Source organism: Carassius carassius, chromosome 6, assembly GCF_963082965.1.
Source record: "Carassius carassius chromosome 6, fCarCar2.1, whole genome shotgun sequence".
Lineage (NCBI taxonomy): Eukaryota > Metazoa > Chordata > Actinopteri > Cypriniformes > Cyprinidae > Carassius > Carassius carassius.
In genome coordinates, this window is record NC_081760.1 from 22,893,544 (window position 1) to 22,914,315 (window position 20,772).

At 41.3% G+C, this 20,772-nt stretch overlaps 1 protein-coding gene across 12 annotated transcripts in view; it reads right to left on the reverse strand.

Annotated features, from left to right (window-relative positions):
• Positions 1-20,772, reverse strand: part of LOC132142509 (regulating synaptic membrane exocytosis protein 1-like) — a 93,510-nt gene that overhangs the window by 33,793 nt on the left and 38,945 nt on the right. For all 12 annotated transcript variants that reach the window (XM_059552432.1, XM_059552431.1, XM_059552434.1 and 9 more), the window contains exons 3-6: positions 14,047-14,315; positions 11,647-12,521; positions 1,369-1,409; positions 1,062-1,172 (exon numbers count right to left, since the gene is read on the reverse strand). In XM_059552432.1, coding sequence (XP_059408415.1) covers positions 1,062-1,172; positions 1,369-1,409; positions 11,647-12,521; positions 14,047-14,315 — 1,296 coding nt within the window. The remainder of the gene's footprint in view (positions 1-1,061; positions 1,173-1,368; positions 1,410-11,646; positions 12,522-14,046; positions 14,316-20,772) is intronic.

Sequence of the window (20,772 nt, forward strand, 5' to 3'; positions counted from 1 at the left end):
CAGGAGACAGGTGGGGAACAATCAATTAACTAAACAAGGAGGAAGGTGACCAAATAAGGAGACAGGAAGTGATAATATGATAAACACCGTGGGAACTGAGGACACCTAGTGGAAACCCAGGGAACACAACCCAGACACTGTGACAGTATTAAACAGGAAATTAACAGAATCAATGACGCAAACTTAAAAAATAAGGCAAATCCAAAACTCTAACAAGACAACAGTATCATTTTTCAACTCCAGTTAGTGTTGATTCAGATCAGTTCAATAACTGTGTAAAGCTAATTCATTATGAAACAATAACAATAACAAACTAAGTACTGTTCTTCAGCATCTTTACACAAACATTTTGTAACGTATGGCACAACGCAACACTAAGGTTATAGGTTCACATCTAAGAGAACACACACACTGATAAAATGCATAGTTTAAATGCATTGCAATTTTTTTAATGGTTTTTGTTTTAGATTGTTAACTATAATAACTGTTGTAATAACCTTTATATACCGTAACTAACAAATAATGACTAGAAAAAAGGCAAAGCTCAAATTAGCAGCTAGTGAATCTTTTATGGTGCAGTCATATTTACAACTGCTCATCAAAATGGCAAAATCCAGCCATTTTAACAGTCATTTGTGCAATGAGGAATTTCACCTGACTGTGGGTTCATATTTGGTGAACTTTGACTCACAAATTTACTGCACAGACCAAAAGCAAGCCTCTTTGTTCAGCAGTGACTTTTGTGTGGGTGGAGATCCATAACTTAACATTAAAGCAAAACTGAAAATCCACAATGGACGAGGCACTCAGTCTACTCAGCCAGTTTTGTATAATACTACATTTCAATTTAATAAAATGATCCATAAAAAAGCTGCATGGGAAGCCATTATTTAGGGCTATGTTTGTTGGCTAGCTGGCAGAATAGCTTTGGATGTTTATTTGGTCATCATTATTCCCATATTTTAATAAGCATCAGTAAATGTGACCACACCTTTAGTGTAGTGCAAGTGCAAGATACAGAGAAAAATGTTGCTAGTGTAAACTGTCATTGACAAGCTCACCTTCAGACCCAGTAGGGAACCAGCTTCTCTTGGCATGGTGGAGCGCTTACTTAGAGTGATGAGGCCAATCAAATGATCTCCCTCTTTGGATGGCTGCCAGCTTACTGGATGCTGCGAGGAACCGAACAATGCTTTTTCAGTCACATTAATGCAGAACACACATGCTGACATGTCATATGTGAATAGACAAATCAGTGAGTTCAGCTACAGATGCGCTGTAATCAAACAACTGCTGTTTCTGCTATTACACCCATTGCCACTGATACTTGACTGCAATATATGATTCAAACCAAATTTAAATACTTACATGCCACACAGTGGGATCCAGAGGATTACAGTCCCAGTCACCTGCACAGTAGAAATAGACAATTATGAACATGTAGTTAATCCAGAATAGAACTGTAGAAGCATGATGACTGTCATAATAGAGGAAAACTGTGTAGCTTCAAGATAGACTTTTTGAAAGTGTTAAGTTTAGTATCAGTGATATGGTAATAATATTTCCTCTTCAGGAGCTAGAGCCGCGTCGAAAACGCTTTGGGGAACGTGCTTAGCATGAACGACTCTGAATATCGTGTGTAATCAGTCCAATGGAAGAACGTGATGTCACAGGTGGGGTGACGTAAACAACCAGGAAGTTATAAAAGCTTGGCGTTAGCTTCACATCTTCAGCAATCGCTCTGTGTGTGAATGTCATTTGTTTGTCTTGTGAGTCTTATTTACTTTTGTCTGTCCAGTAGAGCTCCAAGTCATGTCTAAGAGCAAGCATTTAAAAGGCGAATCCAGATCGCGTTTCAGGTTGTGTGTTCCTCCCTGCCCGCGATATATAACGAGTGGGGATACACACAGCCTGTGCGTGGTCTGCCTGGGTTCGAAGCACGCTGAGTCGGCTCTCGAGGGGGCTGACTGTCGGCACTGCGAGAGAATGTCAGTGCGGCTGCTTCGTTCCCGGAGGGCTCTCTTTGAGGAGGGAGCCTTCGCCAGCGTTCCCCGTGGTGCCGGCCCCGCTTCTGCTGAGGCAGAACGGTAGCTGCACTCGTGGGGATCGCAAGTGGATTTGGCGGAGGAAATGGAGATGGGCGAGTCCCTATCTCCTTCCACATCCGCCAGATCTGGCGCCCAATCTCTGGAGTCGGAAGCATGCTCTGCGGTTCCTTCCACCCAGGGAGAGGGATTGACACTCTGCCTCTCTTCCTCCGAGAAGGTTGATGTGGAATCTGTCAATAGGGATTCGCCACCCCACTCGCCGCAGTATGAGGAGCTCTTAGAGGTGGTGACTCGCGCAGTGGCCAAACTAAGTATCAAATGGCCCACCGAGAAAATAACTGAACCGCAGCGAAGCAAGCTCGATGAACGCTTCCTCTGGGTGAGTCAACCACCTCCTAGCCGGGGCCTTCCGTTCTTTCCTGCTCTGCATGAAGAGATCGCTAGATCGTGGAAACGCCCGTTCTCAGCCCACCTCTACATCCCCTCGTCAGATTACTATGGCAATGTAGTGGGGATGGGAGAGCTACAGAGCGATGCCTCGGGTGGAACAGACGCTCGCAAGTTATCTGTCCCCCACTGCCGCATCATCTCTGAAGGCCCCGGCATTGCCCTCCAAGCCGCTCAGAACAACGTTGGCTTTGGTAGGTAAAGGGTATGCGGCTGCAGGTCAGACTGGTGCGTGTCTGCACACCATGGTGGTGTTACAGGCATACCAAGCCAACCTGCTTAAAGAACTAGATGAGGGAGAGGAGATCAAGTCCCATGATATATCTGAGTTAAGAAGGCCCGCTGATCTCTCCCTCCGCACCACCAAAGAGACTGCCCGAACAATTGGGCGGTCCATGGCAGCTATGGTGGCCGCGGAGAGACGGCTCTAGCTGAAGTGATGGTAGCTACCACCTGTGGTGACAAGGTACCACAACCTTCCGTGACCCATCCAGGACCCACACATGTAGGTTCCACAGATCGGGACGTGGGTGCCAGAGGGTGCCCTGTCTCTGAGAAAGTAGGTCCTTCCTCAGAGGAATTGGCCAGGGAGGGGCTGTCGCAAGGAGTACAAGTTCGGGGAACCAGGTCCGGCCGGGCCAAAAAGGCGCAACCATGAGGACCTGCTCCTCGTCCTCCCTGATCTTGCACAACGTCTGTGCAAGAAGGCTCACTGGGGGAAATGCATACTTGCGCAGGCCTAGCGGCCAGCTTTTGTGCCAGGGCGCCCATGCCGAGAGTGCCCTTCGTCAGGGAGTAAAACAACTGGCAGTGGGAATTTTCTGGAGAGGCAAAGAGGTCTACCTGAGTGTCTCCGAATTGTTCCCAAATCAGCTGAACCGACTGGGGGTGGAGTCTCCTTTCCCCGGGGCGAGACTGTTGCCGTGAGAGCTCGTCGGCTGCACTATTGAGCCTGCCCGGAATGTGAATGGCACGAAGCGACCTCAGATGCTTATGACTCCACAAGAGGAGATGGCGAGCGAGTTGCGACATGCGGCGGGAGCGTAGACCGTGAACCATTCTTAGAACGTGGTTGTCCTTCAGCAGGGCCCTGAAGCAGTACAGAGCAAGCCGTACTGCTAGCAATTCGAGGCAATTGAGCCCGACGCAGCATGCCCGTTGCACATGGCAGCCCAGCCCGTGGCAGAGGCATCTGTTGACACAACAACATATCTGGACACCGGTTCTAGGGACACGCCGGCCCGTAGAAACAATGGGTCCAACCACGGGGTGAAGTATCGACGGCAGGCCGAAGTGATGGTCACTTGGAGCGTGCCCTGTTGCCATGCCTATCACGGGACTCGGTTGTGAAGCCAGTGCTGAAGCGGTCTTATATGGAGTAGCCCGAGCAGTATGACCGCCTCCACGGATGCCATATGCCCCAGGAGCCTCTGAACAGTTTCAGTGGAACCGCTCTCTTGCCCTCGAATTTTCTCAGGCAATTCAGCAGTGACTGCGCGAGCTCATTCATAAGTTGACCTGAAGACCCAGTCGGGCGAGGTGTCTGAGCACCAGATCCCTGTGCTCGCACAACCGCTCTCGAGACCTTGTTCCCTGAGAGGAGCCAGGGCTCCCTCCGCAACCTTCGTAAAGACGCGGGGAGACAGGGCCAACCCAAATGGGAGAACGTTGTACTGATATGCCTGCCCCTCGAAAGCAAACTGAAGAAACGGTCTGTGTCGAGGAAGAATGGAGACATGAAAGTACGCGTCCTTCAGGTCGATCGCTGCAAACCAATCCATCGGACGAATGCATTCGAAAATGCGCTTGGACGTTAGCATCTTGAACGGGAGTCTGTGCAGAGCTCGGTTCAAGGCACGCAAGTCCAGGATTGGCCGTAACCCACCTGTCTTCTTGGGTACTATGAAGTAAGGGCTGTAAAAGCCGGACTTCATGTCAGCTGGAGGGACCGGCTCTATCACGCCCTTTGCCAGCAGGGTCGCGACCTCCGCGTGCATGACAGGGGCATCTTTGCCCACCATCGTCGCGTGGACACCCCGAAACCTGGGGGCGATGCCAGTTGAACTGAATCGCGTAGCCGAGCCTGAGCGCCTGGATGAGCCAGCGGGAAGGCGTGGGGAGCTCTAGCCAGGCTCCCAGGAACCGAACCAGCGGGGTCAAGGGGACTACAGGCGTACCCACAGTGGGGCAGCGTGGTGGAGCAGACAGCCCCGGCATGGGAGGCATAGCATCCCTTAGCGGGGGTGGAGTGAGGGCACTCGTCTGACTCCAAGTAGCAAAGAGGGCATGAGAAGGTGAAGCATTCTTGAGCCGGCTTTGCATGGAAACTGGCAAGGGGAGAGGAGAACGAGAGCGGCGAAGAAGCACATCGCCAACTGTCATTCGTGGCCTTTTGGGACCCGGAGGTAGAGGAAACAGCTCTTTTAGTGAAGGTTTGGGTACCACCGGCCGCAGGGCCAGTGGCGGAACAAAGAGAACGAGAACAAAGGATTCTCCACCGGCCCTCCTCCGGGGGAAGGAGTTGTCCTGCGGAGCTGACGTCTCCAACTCTGGGTCGCCCGTCTCAGGAACGCCTCTTGGCCTGGTGTTTGGCAGGCTTAGGGGCAGAGACAGGTTGCACTGCCCTTCTGCGGCCATCTCCTCGCTGCGGCCGGGGTGAAGGCTGCTGGTGTGGCTGAGCGGGAGTGGAGGAGGCCGCAGGGGGGCGCCCTCGGCGACGAGCAGGCTGAGGCGGCTGAGGCGGCTGCGCCGGCGGCAGGGCGGAGGCAGCAGTGGGCCTCCGGGGCAGGATGTGTCTGATGGCCTCAGACTGCTTCTGGGCGGCAGAGAACTGCTGGGCAAAGCTCTCTACCGGGTCGCCGAAGAGGCCATCCTGGTAGACCGGGGAGTTGAGGAGCTGAGCCCGATCAGACTCCCTCATGTCTGCCAGGTTCAGCCATAGGTGGCGCTCCTGGACCACCAAAGTGGACATCACCTGACCCAGGGAGCGCGCAGTGACCTTCGTCGCCCGGAGAGCGAGGTCGGTAGCAGTGCGCGCCTCTTGCAAAACCCCTGGGTCAGCACTGCCCTCGTGCAGCTGCCGGAGCAGACTGCATATGTACTGAGGCACAGAATTTGAGATTTACCAAACAGGAAGTGGAAATTCTCTCACTTTATAAAGTGTGTATAATGACAGTCTAATACTAGCAAGATTTACACTTGAGAAGAAAACTAACGCTATACATTAATATAGCATTCGTTAGAGGAGCCACTTAAGGGGAGCATATCACATAGTATCTTTGCCTTCGGCAAAAAAGGTGGGAGATGTTTAAAGTGCCAAGCCCCAAACATGAGCCTAGTAAAAAAAAATAACAAAGGAAAAAAAAATACAGTTTCATTTGATCAGCTTGATTGCATAAAACCTTGAATAAAACTGTCCTACAACTCTAATCTACAGTGCCCAAGAAGACCCTCCGCACATACTGAATGAAGCATGAGCAATCACTGACAATGCAAGCTTCTGTCCAATATTTGCTTTTCTAGTTATCAGGAATAAAGTCACGTTAGCTCTGTATCTGCCATTACAACTCCAACTTTCATTGCCAAAAAATACATAACTCATTAAAAACATGGTTACATCATAAAAACAAAAAAAGGTAACATCTACAGTAAATTAACTGATTTTACTAAGTTCAAAAACATAATTTAATATCACAGAATTAATCTAATTTATACCACCAAAACTACTTTATATAATTAAATTATGTAGAAATATCTCTTTAAAGTAACAATGCAGGTTAACATTTTTCCAGTGTATATTCATATACTGTACACTCAGAACTCAGTAACTAAACATAACAATTTAAGGCAATATGAATTGTAATGATTCTTGTAATGAGTTAGGGCTGCATGATAACTAAAAATAATTTTATTTTGTTTAAAAATTATAATCACAATTTTTTTTTTTTACATTTCATCAGAATTACTGCACTCTCGCGTAAATACATATTAATAGAACGTCAACTCATATTCAGGGTTTATTTTACCTCATCAAGTTTCCTGATTCATTGCATTTACTATATACTATTAATATTACCATTAACATAATCTCTACATTAGGAAAATTGTTCCTTCTATCCTGACAAGTGCTTCCATCCCAACTGCAGAGAAACAAGCCCCTTAACAGGATCTTACCACATTCATGCTTTACTGGAGAATGCTGTTATTTGGATGTAGAGTTGTATTGGATTTCTGTCAGACACATCGTTTGGTGTTGAGGTCAAATCATTTTATTTTAGTCTCATCTGCCTCAGAACCTTCAAGGTGTGTTTTGGCAAAGCTCAGTCATGACTGCATGTGGCCTTACTTGAGGAGTGGTGTTTTTCTTGCAACCCTCCCATACTAGTCACATTTGTGGAGAATGTGATATTGTTGTTACATGCACACAATGAACATTCTTCGTCATAATTCCTGCAATTGCTTCAGAGTTGCTGCTGCTCTCTTGGTTGCCTCTCTGACGAGTTTCCATTTGGGTCTTTCATTCAGTTTGTGTGACGTCCTGATCCAGGGATTGTCTGTGTTTTACCAAATAGTGTCTACTTCTTAATAATAAACTTCACTGGGCTTCTAGGAACCCGATAAAGCCTTTGAATTTTTACAATCTCCTGACTGAACCTTATTCCAGAGATCTTTTGACAGTGCCTTGCCACCCATAGTTGATTGTTTGCTTTAGTTGCACAACCAAGGACCGAAAATGCTCCAGGAAAGCTCTTTTCATTCTGAGCAATCAAAATTACCACAGCTGATCACAGTTTACACAGTCTACACCTGATTGAGTTTACAAGTCATTTTTAGAAAAATGTTTAGTAATTAAAAAAAAAAAAAAAAAAAATCTGACATGTTGGTATTATATCTTTTACTTGGATGTTATAAGTTGCACTGAGTAAATACAGCTGGATGAAACAAAAACTGTGTCCGTCTTCTTTTCAGGCTGTAAGGCAACAAAATGTGATTATTTTAAAGGGGGTGATTCTTTTCTATACCCCTATAGTTACTGTCTTTTGTTTTCTTAGGACAGCATAGTAGCAAGTGACAGGGGGTGAAAGAGAGAAAATGGGAGGATGGAATTGGGAAATGACCCGAGTCAGATTCATCAGGCCATGGCTCCGACAGTGGACATTATGTTTGCATTTGGCTTCGGGACGTTTTTCCAACTTGAACTTAAACTCTCTTAAAACACACAAACAATTCCACTACAATATAAATTATATCAAATCAAATTATTTACTTTGTTTAACTGTATTCTACAATGAAAATGAAAGTACATTTTGTAATACAGTGGCAAACTTGTTTATTTTGCTAGGGCTAATGTCACAGTAAGCTTTTTTAGTATTGTAAGTGCACACAATTTCATCATATTTAAAAAAATGTTTTTAGAAAATTAGAGCTTGATTAGATACCATAATATAATACTAAGGACTTTCAACACCCTGTGGCCTGCAGCTGATAATAATGGGTAGAGCCAAAGCATAATCACACCCAAAACTGGAATCAAAACGTATGCAACATAAGGCTATCTATGGCTTTGATGTGAAAATGTAATCAACGGTAACAGTTATAAACTTGATTATACTGATTATAAACTTGAGATTACACTGCCCGACCAGAAAAATCACCGTCTGGATTTAAATAAGCATATAGTTTGCAGGAGTTAACACGTTTCTGGAATGCTGTATGTTTAGCAACAATTCTTTAAACCATAATTGATGCAGTGGGTAGCTTTTCATTCCTCAAACAACCATGTCAGAAGACACAGCCCTGTCCATATTCCAGGATGATAATGCAAAGATTCATCAGGCTCAAATTGTGAAAGATTGCCCACCACAGATTCATGACCTAAACCCCATTGAAAGTCTTTCGGATGTGCTGGAGTTGACTTTACACTGCCTGCACAAATAAATTCACCTCTCAAATATCCTTTAGCTTTGACAACATTTTGCATTTGTTGTGGCATTGTTTCAACAATGTTATGCAACATCACAACATTTATTTGCATCAAGAGTTGTAGTCATTTTTGGCCGATATTCTGACAATGGGAGAGTAGAACCACTCTGTAAAGTCAGATGACTTTCAATGGGGTTAAGGTCATAACTCTGTGGTGACCAATTCATACAAGAAAATTCCTCATGTTCACTGAACTACTCTTTCACAAATTGGAAACTGAACAAACTCTTTCAGAAATGAAAAGCTACACAATGCATCAGTTAGGGATAAAAGAGTAGCTACTAAACATAACATGGCAGAAACATACAGTATTAACCACTGCTCCAATACTAGACTCGTCAATATTTCCTTATTTGAATCCAAATAGCAACTTTTTGGGCATGGGGGTGGGGGGCAGGCAGTGTATATATACATGTGATTATTAAAAACTGATTACAACATTCAGAGCTAACTTGAACTGATCGAAGCTGCAGTGGACGTGTCCATGCACACAGTCTCATATATACTGTACATACTCACCCACCCGAGCTGAGCATGCATTTAACATTGTTTAAGCTTTTTAAGGAGGTTAATTATTTGCATTCATCGAAGCCGAACAAGTGAGAGTTGCACTTTTAAATCCATAAAGTGTGAGGTTTTCTGTTTTCTGAGCATTTTCTGTGTGTTTTAAAGCACTTTGAGAAATACTGAATCTGTTCTCTGTGTGTGTGTGTGTGTGTGTGTGTGTGTGAGAGAGAGAGAGAGAGAGAGGTGTGTGTGTGTGTGTGTGTGTGTGAGAGAGAGAGAGGTGTGTGTGTGTGTGTGTGTGTGTGTGAGAGAGAGAGAGAGAGAGAGAGAGAGAGAGAGAGAGAGAGAGAGAGAGAGCAGAATAAATAGCATAGCTTTTCGGCAGCCATTACTCCAGTCTTTAGTGTAATATGAGCCATCAGAAATCAATCGGTAGCACTTTATTTTACAGTCCTGTTCCTCATGTACATACTATGTACTTAATATAATAATTACAATAACTATGTAATTACTAGGTACTAACCCTGAACCTACCCCTAAAACTAACCCAACCCCATGTAGTTACCTTGTATTACCAAAACATTCTTAGATAAATAGACTGTAAGTACACTATAAATACATGTTAGTACACGTACTGTAAAATTCAATCTGTTTACACTTGCTGCCACGATCACAAAAAACTATATATATATATATATATATATATATATATATATATATATATATATATATATATATATATATATATATATATATATATACAACGTAACCTCTTAAGACCCTGCAGCTTCGTATGAGGACATTGTATTTTCGTGAATTTCTCTGAGACTGTACATGCCACAGTTTTGCCAAGTCTGGATGTCCTGTACAGAGCACATTCAGGGCTTTTCAGAGTTACCAAATGATTGGGTGTTTCACCATGACCACTCCCTCTCCTTGGTCATCAAAAATGTGAATAGGGAAAGAAATTATATTTCAGTATTTTATGAAATAATATATATTGTTATGAAAATCTTGTCAATTATTACTCCCATTATTACAGTTCTTTTTTCATTACATGTTGCCCAAAAAACACATTATTATGCTAATTAGATTTAGTTTATAGATAAACTGTATATAATAAAAAAACCTGTTTATGGCGCTGATCTCTATTATAGATCAGTGGTTTATGGTCATTTTACACACATTTTGCAGAAAGAAAAATTCTGTTATAACATAGTTGAGAATCATCTTTATGCAAAATTTGGTAAAAAAAAAAAAAAAAAACACCTTGAAAGCTAAAAAAGAATTGGTAATTAAAAAAATCTATTGCTTCTGCCTATGCATGTTCATTCTTGCCTTTTCATTTTTTCAAAGAAATTAAAGGTCCCGTTCTTCGTGATCCCATGTTTTAAACTTTAGTTTGTGTGTAATGTTGTTGTTAGAGTATAAATAATATCTGTAAAGTTCTAAAGCTCAAAGTTCAATGCCAAGGGAGATATTTTATTTAACAGAATTCGCCTACAACGAACGACCCGTTTGGATTACATCCCTCTAGTTCCTGCAGTAATGACGTCGCTAAAACAGTTTTTTGACTAACCTCTGGCCACATGAATTCACAAAAAGGGGGGCGTGGTCTTGTTGCACTCCGACGGTGAAGAATGTGCAGCACATTTTGCTGAGGACAGCTTCCTCAATCTCAATCAGTTTAATACCGGATTCGCATAAAGATTATTCTTGAAAAATGGAGCAGTACCCTCTTTGTCTGGAGAAGGTGTTGTTTATGGACCACAACTGGTAAGTGTATTTTATTATTTAAGTTGGTGCGTTTAACAGTTTGTGTAACTTATTACACAAAGGGCAACACTGTTTAGCTTTGTTAACTAGATTTTAGGGCTGTGCAAAAAAATCGAATGCGATTTTCATGCACATCGGTCGGCCACCCACCCGACCCGTCTTGAAACACGGACCAAGGAGTCTAACGCACGCGCGAGTCAAAGGGTGTCTCCGAGCCCCCACGGCGCAATGAAGGTGAAGGCCGGCGCCTCGTCAGTAAAAACGCTCCTGTGATTATAAGTACATCTCCGGCACGCGCGTTCAGATCAGGATTGCCAGGTTTTCAAAACAAATCCTGCCCACTTGCTGCTCAAAACTAGCCCAATCGCGTTTCCAGGAGGGCAACATGCGCTCAGCTGCTGTCGAATCACAACACAGGAACCGCTGGCACAATCAGAACTCGTTACGTATTTCTGAAGGAGGGAATTCATAGAACAAGGAAGACATCAGCCAGTTTAAATGACAGTGAAAAGGGCGGTATACAGATAGGTGAATTGTGTGAAAAATACTGTGTTTTTTACACGCAAAACATGAACACATGATATATTGCACACTGTAAACACAATTAAAGCTTCAAAAAAGCAAGAAAAACGGGACCTGCATAAGACATAGCAAAACTTATGAATGAAATATCTTAAATCATTGTTTAATGCTCTAAACAATGTAAAGACATTGAAAAATGACCAAAAAAAAACTTTTATCTCTGGTCTTAAGAGGTTAAAATACATTATTTTAATTAGCACTACATTTACCACTGTACTGGGGTATGTAGATAAGAGTGTCTAGTTGCTGTTAGTTAAATTTGTTGCTATTTGACAATAAAATTAGCTACATAAAGATGACCTACCTTTTTCACTAACACTTTCAATCTCCACATCCTCACAGCTGGTGTATTCAGGTGTGGAGCCGCCCTCTTCTTCTGAGCTACTGATGGACATCTGCCTTTTGTTGAGGCATCGTTTCGGTCTATAGCCTCTAGGTGGAGGTGGCCGTAATGACTCAGATTGGTCAGAGCTAAGAGAAGAATCTTTACGCATGATTTCTGCAGCTTTTTCCCGCTTAGCCCTGTGCAGAAAAGCAGCAGACCCAGGTTCCAGATGCCCCTTTGGGCCCCAGTTCTGTCCGTCCCTGAGGTCTGGGGGTCCAGTAGGGCCTCCTTGAGGGCCACTGTGGCCCTGCTTAGCAAGGGATCCTTGTCCCCCGACACCACCCCCCACCGTCCTGTCCACAGAATAAGCTCGATGGTTTTCTAAAAAGGCCTTGTGGTTGTCATTGTTAGTTATTCGTTGCCTGCTCATGCGATATCCAGCAGCCTCACTCCCATCTTGCATCAGTCCAACTTCGTTGATGGCTAGGTCACTGTGATGACGCTCCTGACGCATTTTGGACACTTTGGCATGCATACGCATTTCCTGTTCCTCCTTTTGTGGTTTTACAGGGTAGCGGGCGAGGTTCGGGTCACTGCGGTAACGAGTCTGGTACTCCTCCTCCCGTCTTTGACGCTCTCGCTCTTCATCCTCCTGTCTCCTTCGCCGCTCAGGATGGTTGGGCTCATTCTCTGGGTATTCCTGTGAGTGGCCTTTCTCCAGTCGTCTGCTGTCATGCTTCTCACCTGGAGCCCGGTCTTCAGAGGCCTGTGATAACAACTGGCCAGGGCCTCGCCTTCTCTCTCCATATCCAATCACCTTTCCATTCTGCTCATGCAGGGACACAGGTCTCTTCCTATTATTGATTAGACACAAGTTGGAAAGAGTGTCAGATATAGCATTTGGAATTTCCAAATACTACAACCAATTTGCATTTACAACTACTGCAGTAGCAGTTATTTGTATAATAAATAGCACAACACCTGTTAACCCCTGGGTTTCAAATTGTGGGAATTCAAATCCAAAAAGGATTTAGCTGAATATGAATCTGATAGGAACACAAGCAACAGACGTCATCTTATAAAGAGATTACAAGGCAGGAGCTGCAGTCCACATACTGCCAGTTGATGAACATATTTTGTTGAAATGTCCAGCTTAAAATAGAACAAACTCTATGTTGACAGTAGGGGTATGTACTGTAACACCACATATTTTGAAAATTCAATAAAAGACTCAGGGGAAAGTCGTGGCCTAGTGGTTAGAGATTTTAACTCCTAACCCTAAGGTTGTGGGTTTGAATCTTGAGCCAGCAATACCACGACTGAGGTGCCCTTGAGCAAGACATTGAATCCCCAACTGCTTCCCACTGCTCCGCTTGTGTGTTCATGGTTTGTGTGTGTTCACTGCTATGTGTGTGCACTTTGGATGGGTTAAATGCAGAGCATGAATTCTGAGTATGAGGTCATCATACTTGGCTGTATGTCACATCACTTTCACTTTTTTCACTTTCAGTTAGGATTGCTTCACCCTGGAGCTGTTTATAATTTGAAGTGCTATCTTAAAAACATGGCAATAAGGTCCAATTAACTAACATTAGTTAATGCATTTGGTATGAACTAACAACAAACCACAACAATTCCAAATAACTAATTTTAAAGCATTTATTATTCTGAGCTAATCTTAAAAAATATACTTTTGTTCATTAAATCATGTTTGTTCATAAAACATTCAATATAAATTCTGTCAGCATTCACTCACATGTCAATCCAAACCCAAATCCAAGTGTTTGGATATCATTGAAATACAAATGAAGATATGTTTGCTATTTCTCATAATTTTTCCCCATCCACTTAAAGTCCACACAGCCAAAATCTGCATTCTTCAAAATGACATTGTAAAAGTATCAGTGTAAAAGTATTGTAAAAGTAGCTTCCAGAAGAAGAAAAAAAATATTGCTCATTGTTGGTTCATGATACCCAGTGCATTAACTAATGTGAACATTACTGTAAAGTGTTTTCAAAACTACAATGCACAAGACGCTGGATACAGTACAATACAATATGGATACAAATAAGGGGTGACACCTTAAAAGGAGATGTATGGCTGCAGGGATGGTAATTTTATTGTGGTTTTACCATGCAGCAATACTAAATAAATAAATAAAAATATATCTTAGCTGATCTCGCCGAATAGGCAACAAGACTACTATTATGACCCATCCCTACAGTAGTTGACACAGTATACAAATGCATATTTTAGATGAGTTCTACCAGTGAATATGCACTTCTGCATTGCATTCTTCATTTTGATCAGGGGAGACAGTAAGAAATATAACTTAGGATAAGCATGTGTGTTAACTGTGGAAAGTTTTTTTGGCCTACTTGTCTCGTGGCGGTTCACTGCAGGAGCGTGAGGCGGGCATCCTATCTGCTCCTTTGGTGGGGTCACCAGCTCCAGTGCTGGGTGGAAGAGTGTCGTTAGTGACCAGAGCCTGTGATCTGGAGCGCAACTTCCTGTCCTTCTCCAACTCAGGGACATTGAGGGGAGCGCCCACACTAAGAGGCCTCCCCCCAGGCCCTGATGAAAACCATTCTCCTGATTTAGTTAGGATTTCTTGCTGTTTCCTGCACAGGTTACATACCCACATCACCTGCATAGACAAATACAAGTGTTATTAAGGTAGGCAGAGATTGAGGATTATTGTAAATGAAGAAGATGTACAGTACAGCTAATATATTAGGCTTCAGAATACTTTAATTACATTGTTTTAAACATTCTCCTATAGTATTAAAAAACTAGTAAACTTGTCATAGAGACAGAGAGACATACATAAACGCATAAAGTACTTAGATTCAGTACATCCACACACAATCAAACATAACAAACATTGGACTTCCATTCGCTACATTTAGCTAGCATAATGTTAAGGTAGCAATTTCTTGAGTCAACCACACTGAACAATCAAGCTCTGTAAAGTATAAAAGGGTCTATTTTCAAGTTAGTCAGTCAGTCTACTTTTTTATGTTTATTTCCTACAACTGCTGGATTGTGCTAATTGCTGTTGGCAGTTATACAGTATTTTGAAATGTCATTCAAAGGACGTAGATCTAGTAATCTCAGTACAAGCCTTGAAAGCTGGTAGTACATTAAAACCCCATAAATACTTTGACAAGCACAGTTTTCCAAGTCGTTCCTATTGAAACAGGACATACCATAATGTTTCAAAGCTTTCAAAGACTTTTTTCTATTCCCATTGTAGTTTTTGAGACATTTAAATGCAAATTAAAACTTTGTCGTCATGACATTTCAAACCCTTAAGACTTAAGTTCATTTTCAGAACTCAAATTATGACATTTTTAATATTTGCCAATCCATTGAATGTCCATGCTTTTAAAAACTTTCAGACTTTAAAAGTATTGATCAGCGCACATACAGTCAAACCAAAAATTATTCAGACACCAGATATAATATAGATAAAATAAAAATGTTTATATTCTTTTACTAGTGGGTGCATACGGTGGCCGGGAGAGCTTTACTTACTGCAAATGAAACAAAACATGCAAAACAACCAAATACAGAAACGTGCTGCAAATTCTCACAACAAACTTTTTTACAAACTTTTTTAATATTTCAATCAAGGGACAGAAATCAGTCATGTTAATTAAATATATCAAAATTTATGTTTTGAAGATTAACGAAAGTCTTATTATGGGTTTGGTAAGTAAATTAATACTAACCAACACTTCCACTTCAAAATTATTCAACTTTCTTGACCTGCAAGACAACTTTTTTTTATATTTTTTATTATAAACTATAATCAAAAATCTATTAATGTACATTTGAGTGATACTGAAAACAAAGCTGATGAAAAAATAAAACAAAACAATAAATAATAATAATAAAATAAAATCCAAGTGTTTTGTAGCTTCCGTGACCTGTCTACTGGAATCTTGGACCATTTCTCTCATACAGTACACAAGCTTCCATGTTTGACTGCAAGGATGGTGTTCTTCTGCTCATGAACCTTGCCTTTTTTGGATCAGGCATACCACTGAAAATGAGTCCAAAAGTTCCAGTTTGGTCATATCAGTCCATAAACTGCTATTTCTATTCATATATATATATGAATAAGATGTAAGTAGGAGCACACCAAAATGTATTACTGTAGGGACAGTAGTGTACCATGGTTTGACAGTGCGTCTGGTAGCATAGCCTACTAATTAAAACACCACTGCTAGAATACCAATACTAAACAAATATAAATTAGATGAAATCAAATTTAATCAAAAGTATATGTTACAATGTTACAATACAATCTTCTGAATAGGAAGCAATGGAAATCAGCCATCCTTTTTCTTCATCTGGTTAGATTTTTGAATATGTTTTTCTATCATCAGCCTCATATTTGTCAACCTGCCTCCTCCAATTTCTTTCCTTTTCCCCAAATGAAGCCCTATTATTGATCCCTGTAATGGTTCATTTGTGAGATGGATGACTGAGGCTGCCTAAAATACCTCCACTGACACCATATTTCTTCAATTCCTCTGCCCATATTTCTCCCACCCTCTCACTTACACTCCCTCTCTCTCTACTTTCTTTTTAGCTAGCCTGATCTGACATGATTAGCGGGAATGCTAAATCAAATGAACAGCTCATGCCTTGACAACAAGTTCACAGCTTTAAAAGCACAGAGGTCCAATCTATTGATGTAGTAGCAGATCTTAAAGCACCCTTAGAATAACAGTAAACCCACTCCTATGTTAATAAATGTATTTTGATTGCTTTTATTGTCCTCATTTGTAAGTCACTTTGGATGAAAGCATCTGCTAAATTACTAAATGTAAAATACAGCTGTCATGGCTGCTGGAAAAAATTGGATTAGAAGGAAAGGAAGTGAAAGGTCGTATACAGTGTGCGATACAGAACTGTGTAAATCACATGCACACCCTGCAACCAACACTGCATGTTTTATCGATTAGATGAATGGTGTGAGAACGGAAAAATCATCCCCCGAAAAGCCTGTAACATTAGTCCTCTTTAGCGCCTGATGATCAAAACAGGATATTTTGCAACAGACACAGCTAAAACACTTCATTTAGAGTACTGTGATGTTATGACAGAGGTTGATATTTCATACAGGTTCAAATGAAAACATTATGACTTCTAATGTTGAAAAAACTAACTATTTCACACTACTCACATGGTGGCGTCCTCCTAGATAATGGATCCCCTCTCACAGGGTCAACCTTCAACTCCATGAACATCCACAACAAATGTCTTTGAAGAGTCGCCAGTGCAAAATACCTTGCCAACAAATGTGTCGCATTTCGGTGTTGAGCTGATCTTAAAGAGTAGAGAGGCTGTTCTAGGACAGGATGTATATGAGGGAGAGTGAGAGAGAAGGGACGAGAGAGCATCATGGCCTGATTGGATCCAGTTGGCATAGCTCCAGCATAATCTGAGGTAAATCAGTTGTGCAGAGGCCCACAGCTGTCAGCCAGCCAGAGAAACATTCTCAGGAAGGATTAGCAATCTCTGCTAATCCCACCACACTATTGCTAGCCCTTCCCATTATTCAATCCAGTGATGACACAATGCAGCCTGTGCTCTTTCCATCAACGGCACTGGGAAAATACCACTGCAACAATGATCTTGAAAAAATGTACCACAGACCTTCAGTCGCTCTCAAAATCGAAATAAAAATATGACATGCTCTTATTTATAAACAGAAAATAATTCACACCTATAAGTGAAAACTGGTTTGGCAGATCATGATCAGAAGGGTTTAAATAGGAACATAGAAAATCATAAAAAATGTGAATATGTTTTGTTAAGGACTACATGCATAGACGGCTAGATTACTCATCACTAATTTTGTGCAGTCGAGGATGGGCATAATAATCCAAGGCTTTAATCCTTGAATTAGATGGAATTCGAGCCGCACACACAATAGAGGATTCACTTTCTCTCTGATTCATTTTTTATTTTTTTTTATTTTTCTCCAAAGGCCAGTTCACAACAACATCCAGGGCAGCTAAAGCTATTAAAGCTTCTCATCTTGCAAAGTCTTGACTCAAGAGCCCCTTTCCCAACTGAAGAACTGAGGGGAAATAAAACATTTTAAAATGTAGGCCAATAAGACCTGGCCATTGTTATGAGAGGGAGAAAGAGAGAGAGAGAGATTAAATCTGAGAGATGACAGGAACTGTATTCCTGAATAGTATGAATAGGATTTTATTGTGAAGGGAGATCACTAGTAACTAAGTATTAGAAGACCCCATAAAAATCAGACCGTAAACAAGCATAATTTAACTGCAGACCTGAGGTCAGCACATATGTTAAGAGAGAGAGAGACAGATGAGGAATGTTTTGCAAGTTTGTGTGTGTGTGTGTGTGTGTGTGTGTGTGTGTGTACATTTATATGGGTGCAAATACAATCTGTGCTGTTCTCTAAGCATAAGTGTGCCATCCACCCCCTGCTTTGGTGAATACTGTTTTCCATGGTAACCAAATCAGTGAGAGGAGAGGAAACATACAGAGGACAGTCAGGTCTCCAGTAGAGAGAGTCATGAATATCATATTAATTTGCTCTTTTCTACTTCCCAATGGCTAGTTAGAAACTAGCTTCTCTTTTATTTAGACAACAGTAACAAAAAATGTTACATTTTATGTTTATTCATGTCTGTGAATCAGTCAACTTCTAGTTTCAGTGAATTCAAAAGTGTGATTCAATCATTTGTTTGCAGCAGTGGCAAAAATTATGTCATATTTAAGTTTGATTAATTGTGTGAATCAATGATGAGTCTGATTCAATAGCAGTTATACCTAATAAAATTACTGAAGTCCTCATGTTCCATTTTTCATATATATATATATATATATATATATATATATATATATTCTTGCTAAGATTTATATAAACCTTATCTACAAATATGTCTAATGAAACTTGGAAGCATGAGCATGTTAAGATATTATATTATTTTATGTAAACATTGTTAAAGCTGCAGTTCGTACATTTAGCCTCTTTGTTGCTATCTATGTTTGAAAACCAGGAATTCATTGATAAATGTTAAAACTTAATCAAGATAGATTTTTTGCTTTATTGTGAAACCCTTAAAGTGAGTAAATAAAACCAAAAGAACAAAAGCAGTGACAGGTTTCATACTAAAGAGAAATTAATGCAGGTGGGACAGGGAGAAATACGGCACTCTATTGCATCTGGTGTGGTCTGGGGAAAAGGACTGGGGCTCAACTGTGCTACTTCAGAAGAAATGGGTTATGAAAAATAACTGCCTCCCTCTCAAAAACTGACAGATCTGCTGACACAGTCTCCATTGCACACCCCATAGAGAAAACTTGCTCATACATCACACAAACACACACATGCACAGCTTGGATCCAATGAAGCACTCAAGGGAATTTTAATTTTAAAGCATACAGGCCCCTTTGACAGTCTGCTTCATCTCAGTACTAGTTAACTAGTTACTGGGTCCTATATTATGAAAAGAATCCCAGTATTTATAATGCCCCATTCTGTTTAAAAATATATACTATCCATGCACTTAGCTGCTAGCACACATCAATCCAGAGAACAGACTCCTAAAGGACTTTCACATTTGCTTGGCTAGTTCTACTAGCTACTGGAGGACTGAAAGGAGGAATAGCATGTGCGCACATCAGCATTTGTGCTAGCCGTGTAAACAGAAAACGGGATAAATAGAGTCCCTAGCCAGCTGCTGGTCTGAAGGGAGGTGTACACGAGTAAATAAAACTCATTCCTTTCTCTAACAACATGGCTAATGGCTAAGCTAAGCAGTTTTTAAGCTAAAAGGCTGTAAGGAACAGATTGCTTCTTTATCTTGTTAGCAAGCCACAAGCATGTTGGTCATGAATCATCTTTGCATTAGCTTTCCAAAACATTTCCGTTACTGAGTAATTTTAGCATACTGTATACCTCAGGTAGAGGCTAAATGTTAAGTCCTATGCTCTATGATTAATCACATCTTGATTGCTAAAGCCCACAGTATTTTTTTTTTTTCAGTTTAGTATATAACACACATATTGTACATGTACAGCTTGTTATTCTAACCATGTATACATCTAACAATTATTTATTTATTTATTTTTTTATTTATTTATCGCGTCAGACCGCAGCAACTGAGTGTAAACACATTTTTTTCAGTCATAACTTGCAGTAGGGCTGCGCAATTTGGGGAAAAAGGGAGAATTTCATATTTTTGATAAAACATTTTGATTAATCATAAGCTTCTCATGTATAAAAACAGACACTGTGCCGCACTTCACTTTGAAACATGCAGCACATATATTTATTTAATTATATCATAGTTTGAGATTTGATAATCACACACTAAGCCATATACTGATTTTGGTTTTTATTTCTATGCAGCCCTAAAGTCTGGAGAGAAATATCACAAACACTGCATAAAGATGAAACTTTTTAGTGTGCATGTGTTGACCTTCTGTGTAAGTGTACACTATCAAATGAAATGGAGCATTCTTTGGGCTTACTGTTGGAAAGACCCCACCTATATGAAAGCTGAGCTCTTTTCCAAAATTACAACCACACACATGACATTCAGAGGTATATGATAAAAACGGGAGGTTATTTCTATTTAGCATAAATTCAACACCGTTACCAGCCATTCAGAAAGAGACAACAAACACAATAAACACAGACAACTGACAGAAAACACATCACACACACATAAAAACGCACAAGTCGCAAGTGCCCATTGGAGTGCAGGGTAAGTATTTCTCTGAGTGCTTTCATCAATACAAACAAAGTGAAATACGACTATAGCATTATGTGCTAAACCCTGGAATTTTAACCTTGAACTTTCACCCCATGGCATGCCTATTGCAGTCCCAGGGCACAAGCAGGTGCAGTGAACATGCACAGATAAGCATTCTCTCATCACTGGTAGCACTTTAAGTTAAAGGAAATCCATTCCATGTTCAGAACATGTCACTGCTGAAAATAATTTAAGTGCAGCTTACATGTTTAAGTTAAAACCATTTGAGTAAAGAGCAACCAGTTGTGAGACATTAAAATTCCGACAAATCCAAACTACCCTAGGGTCCCC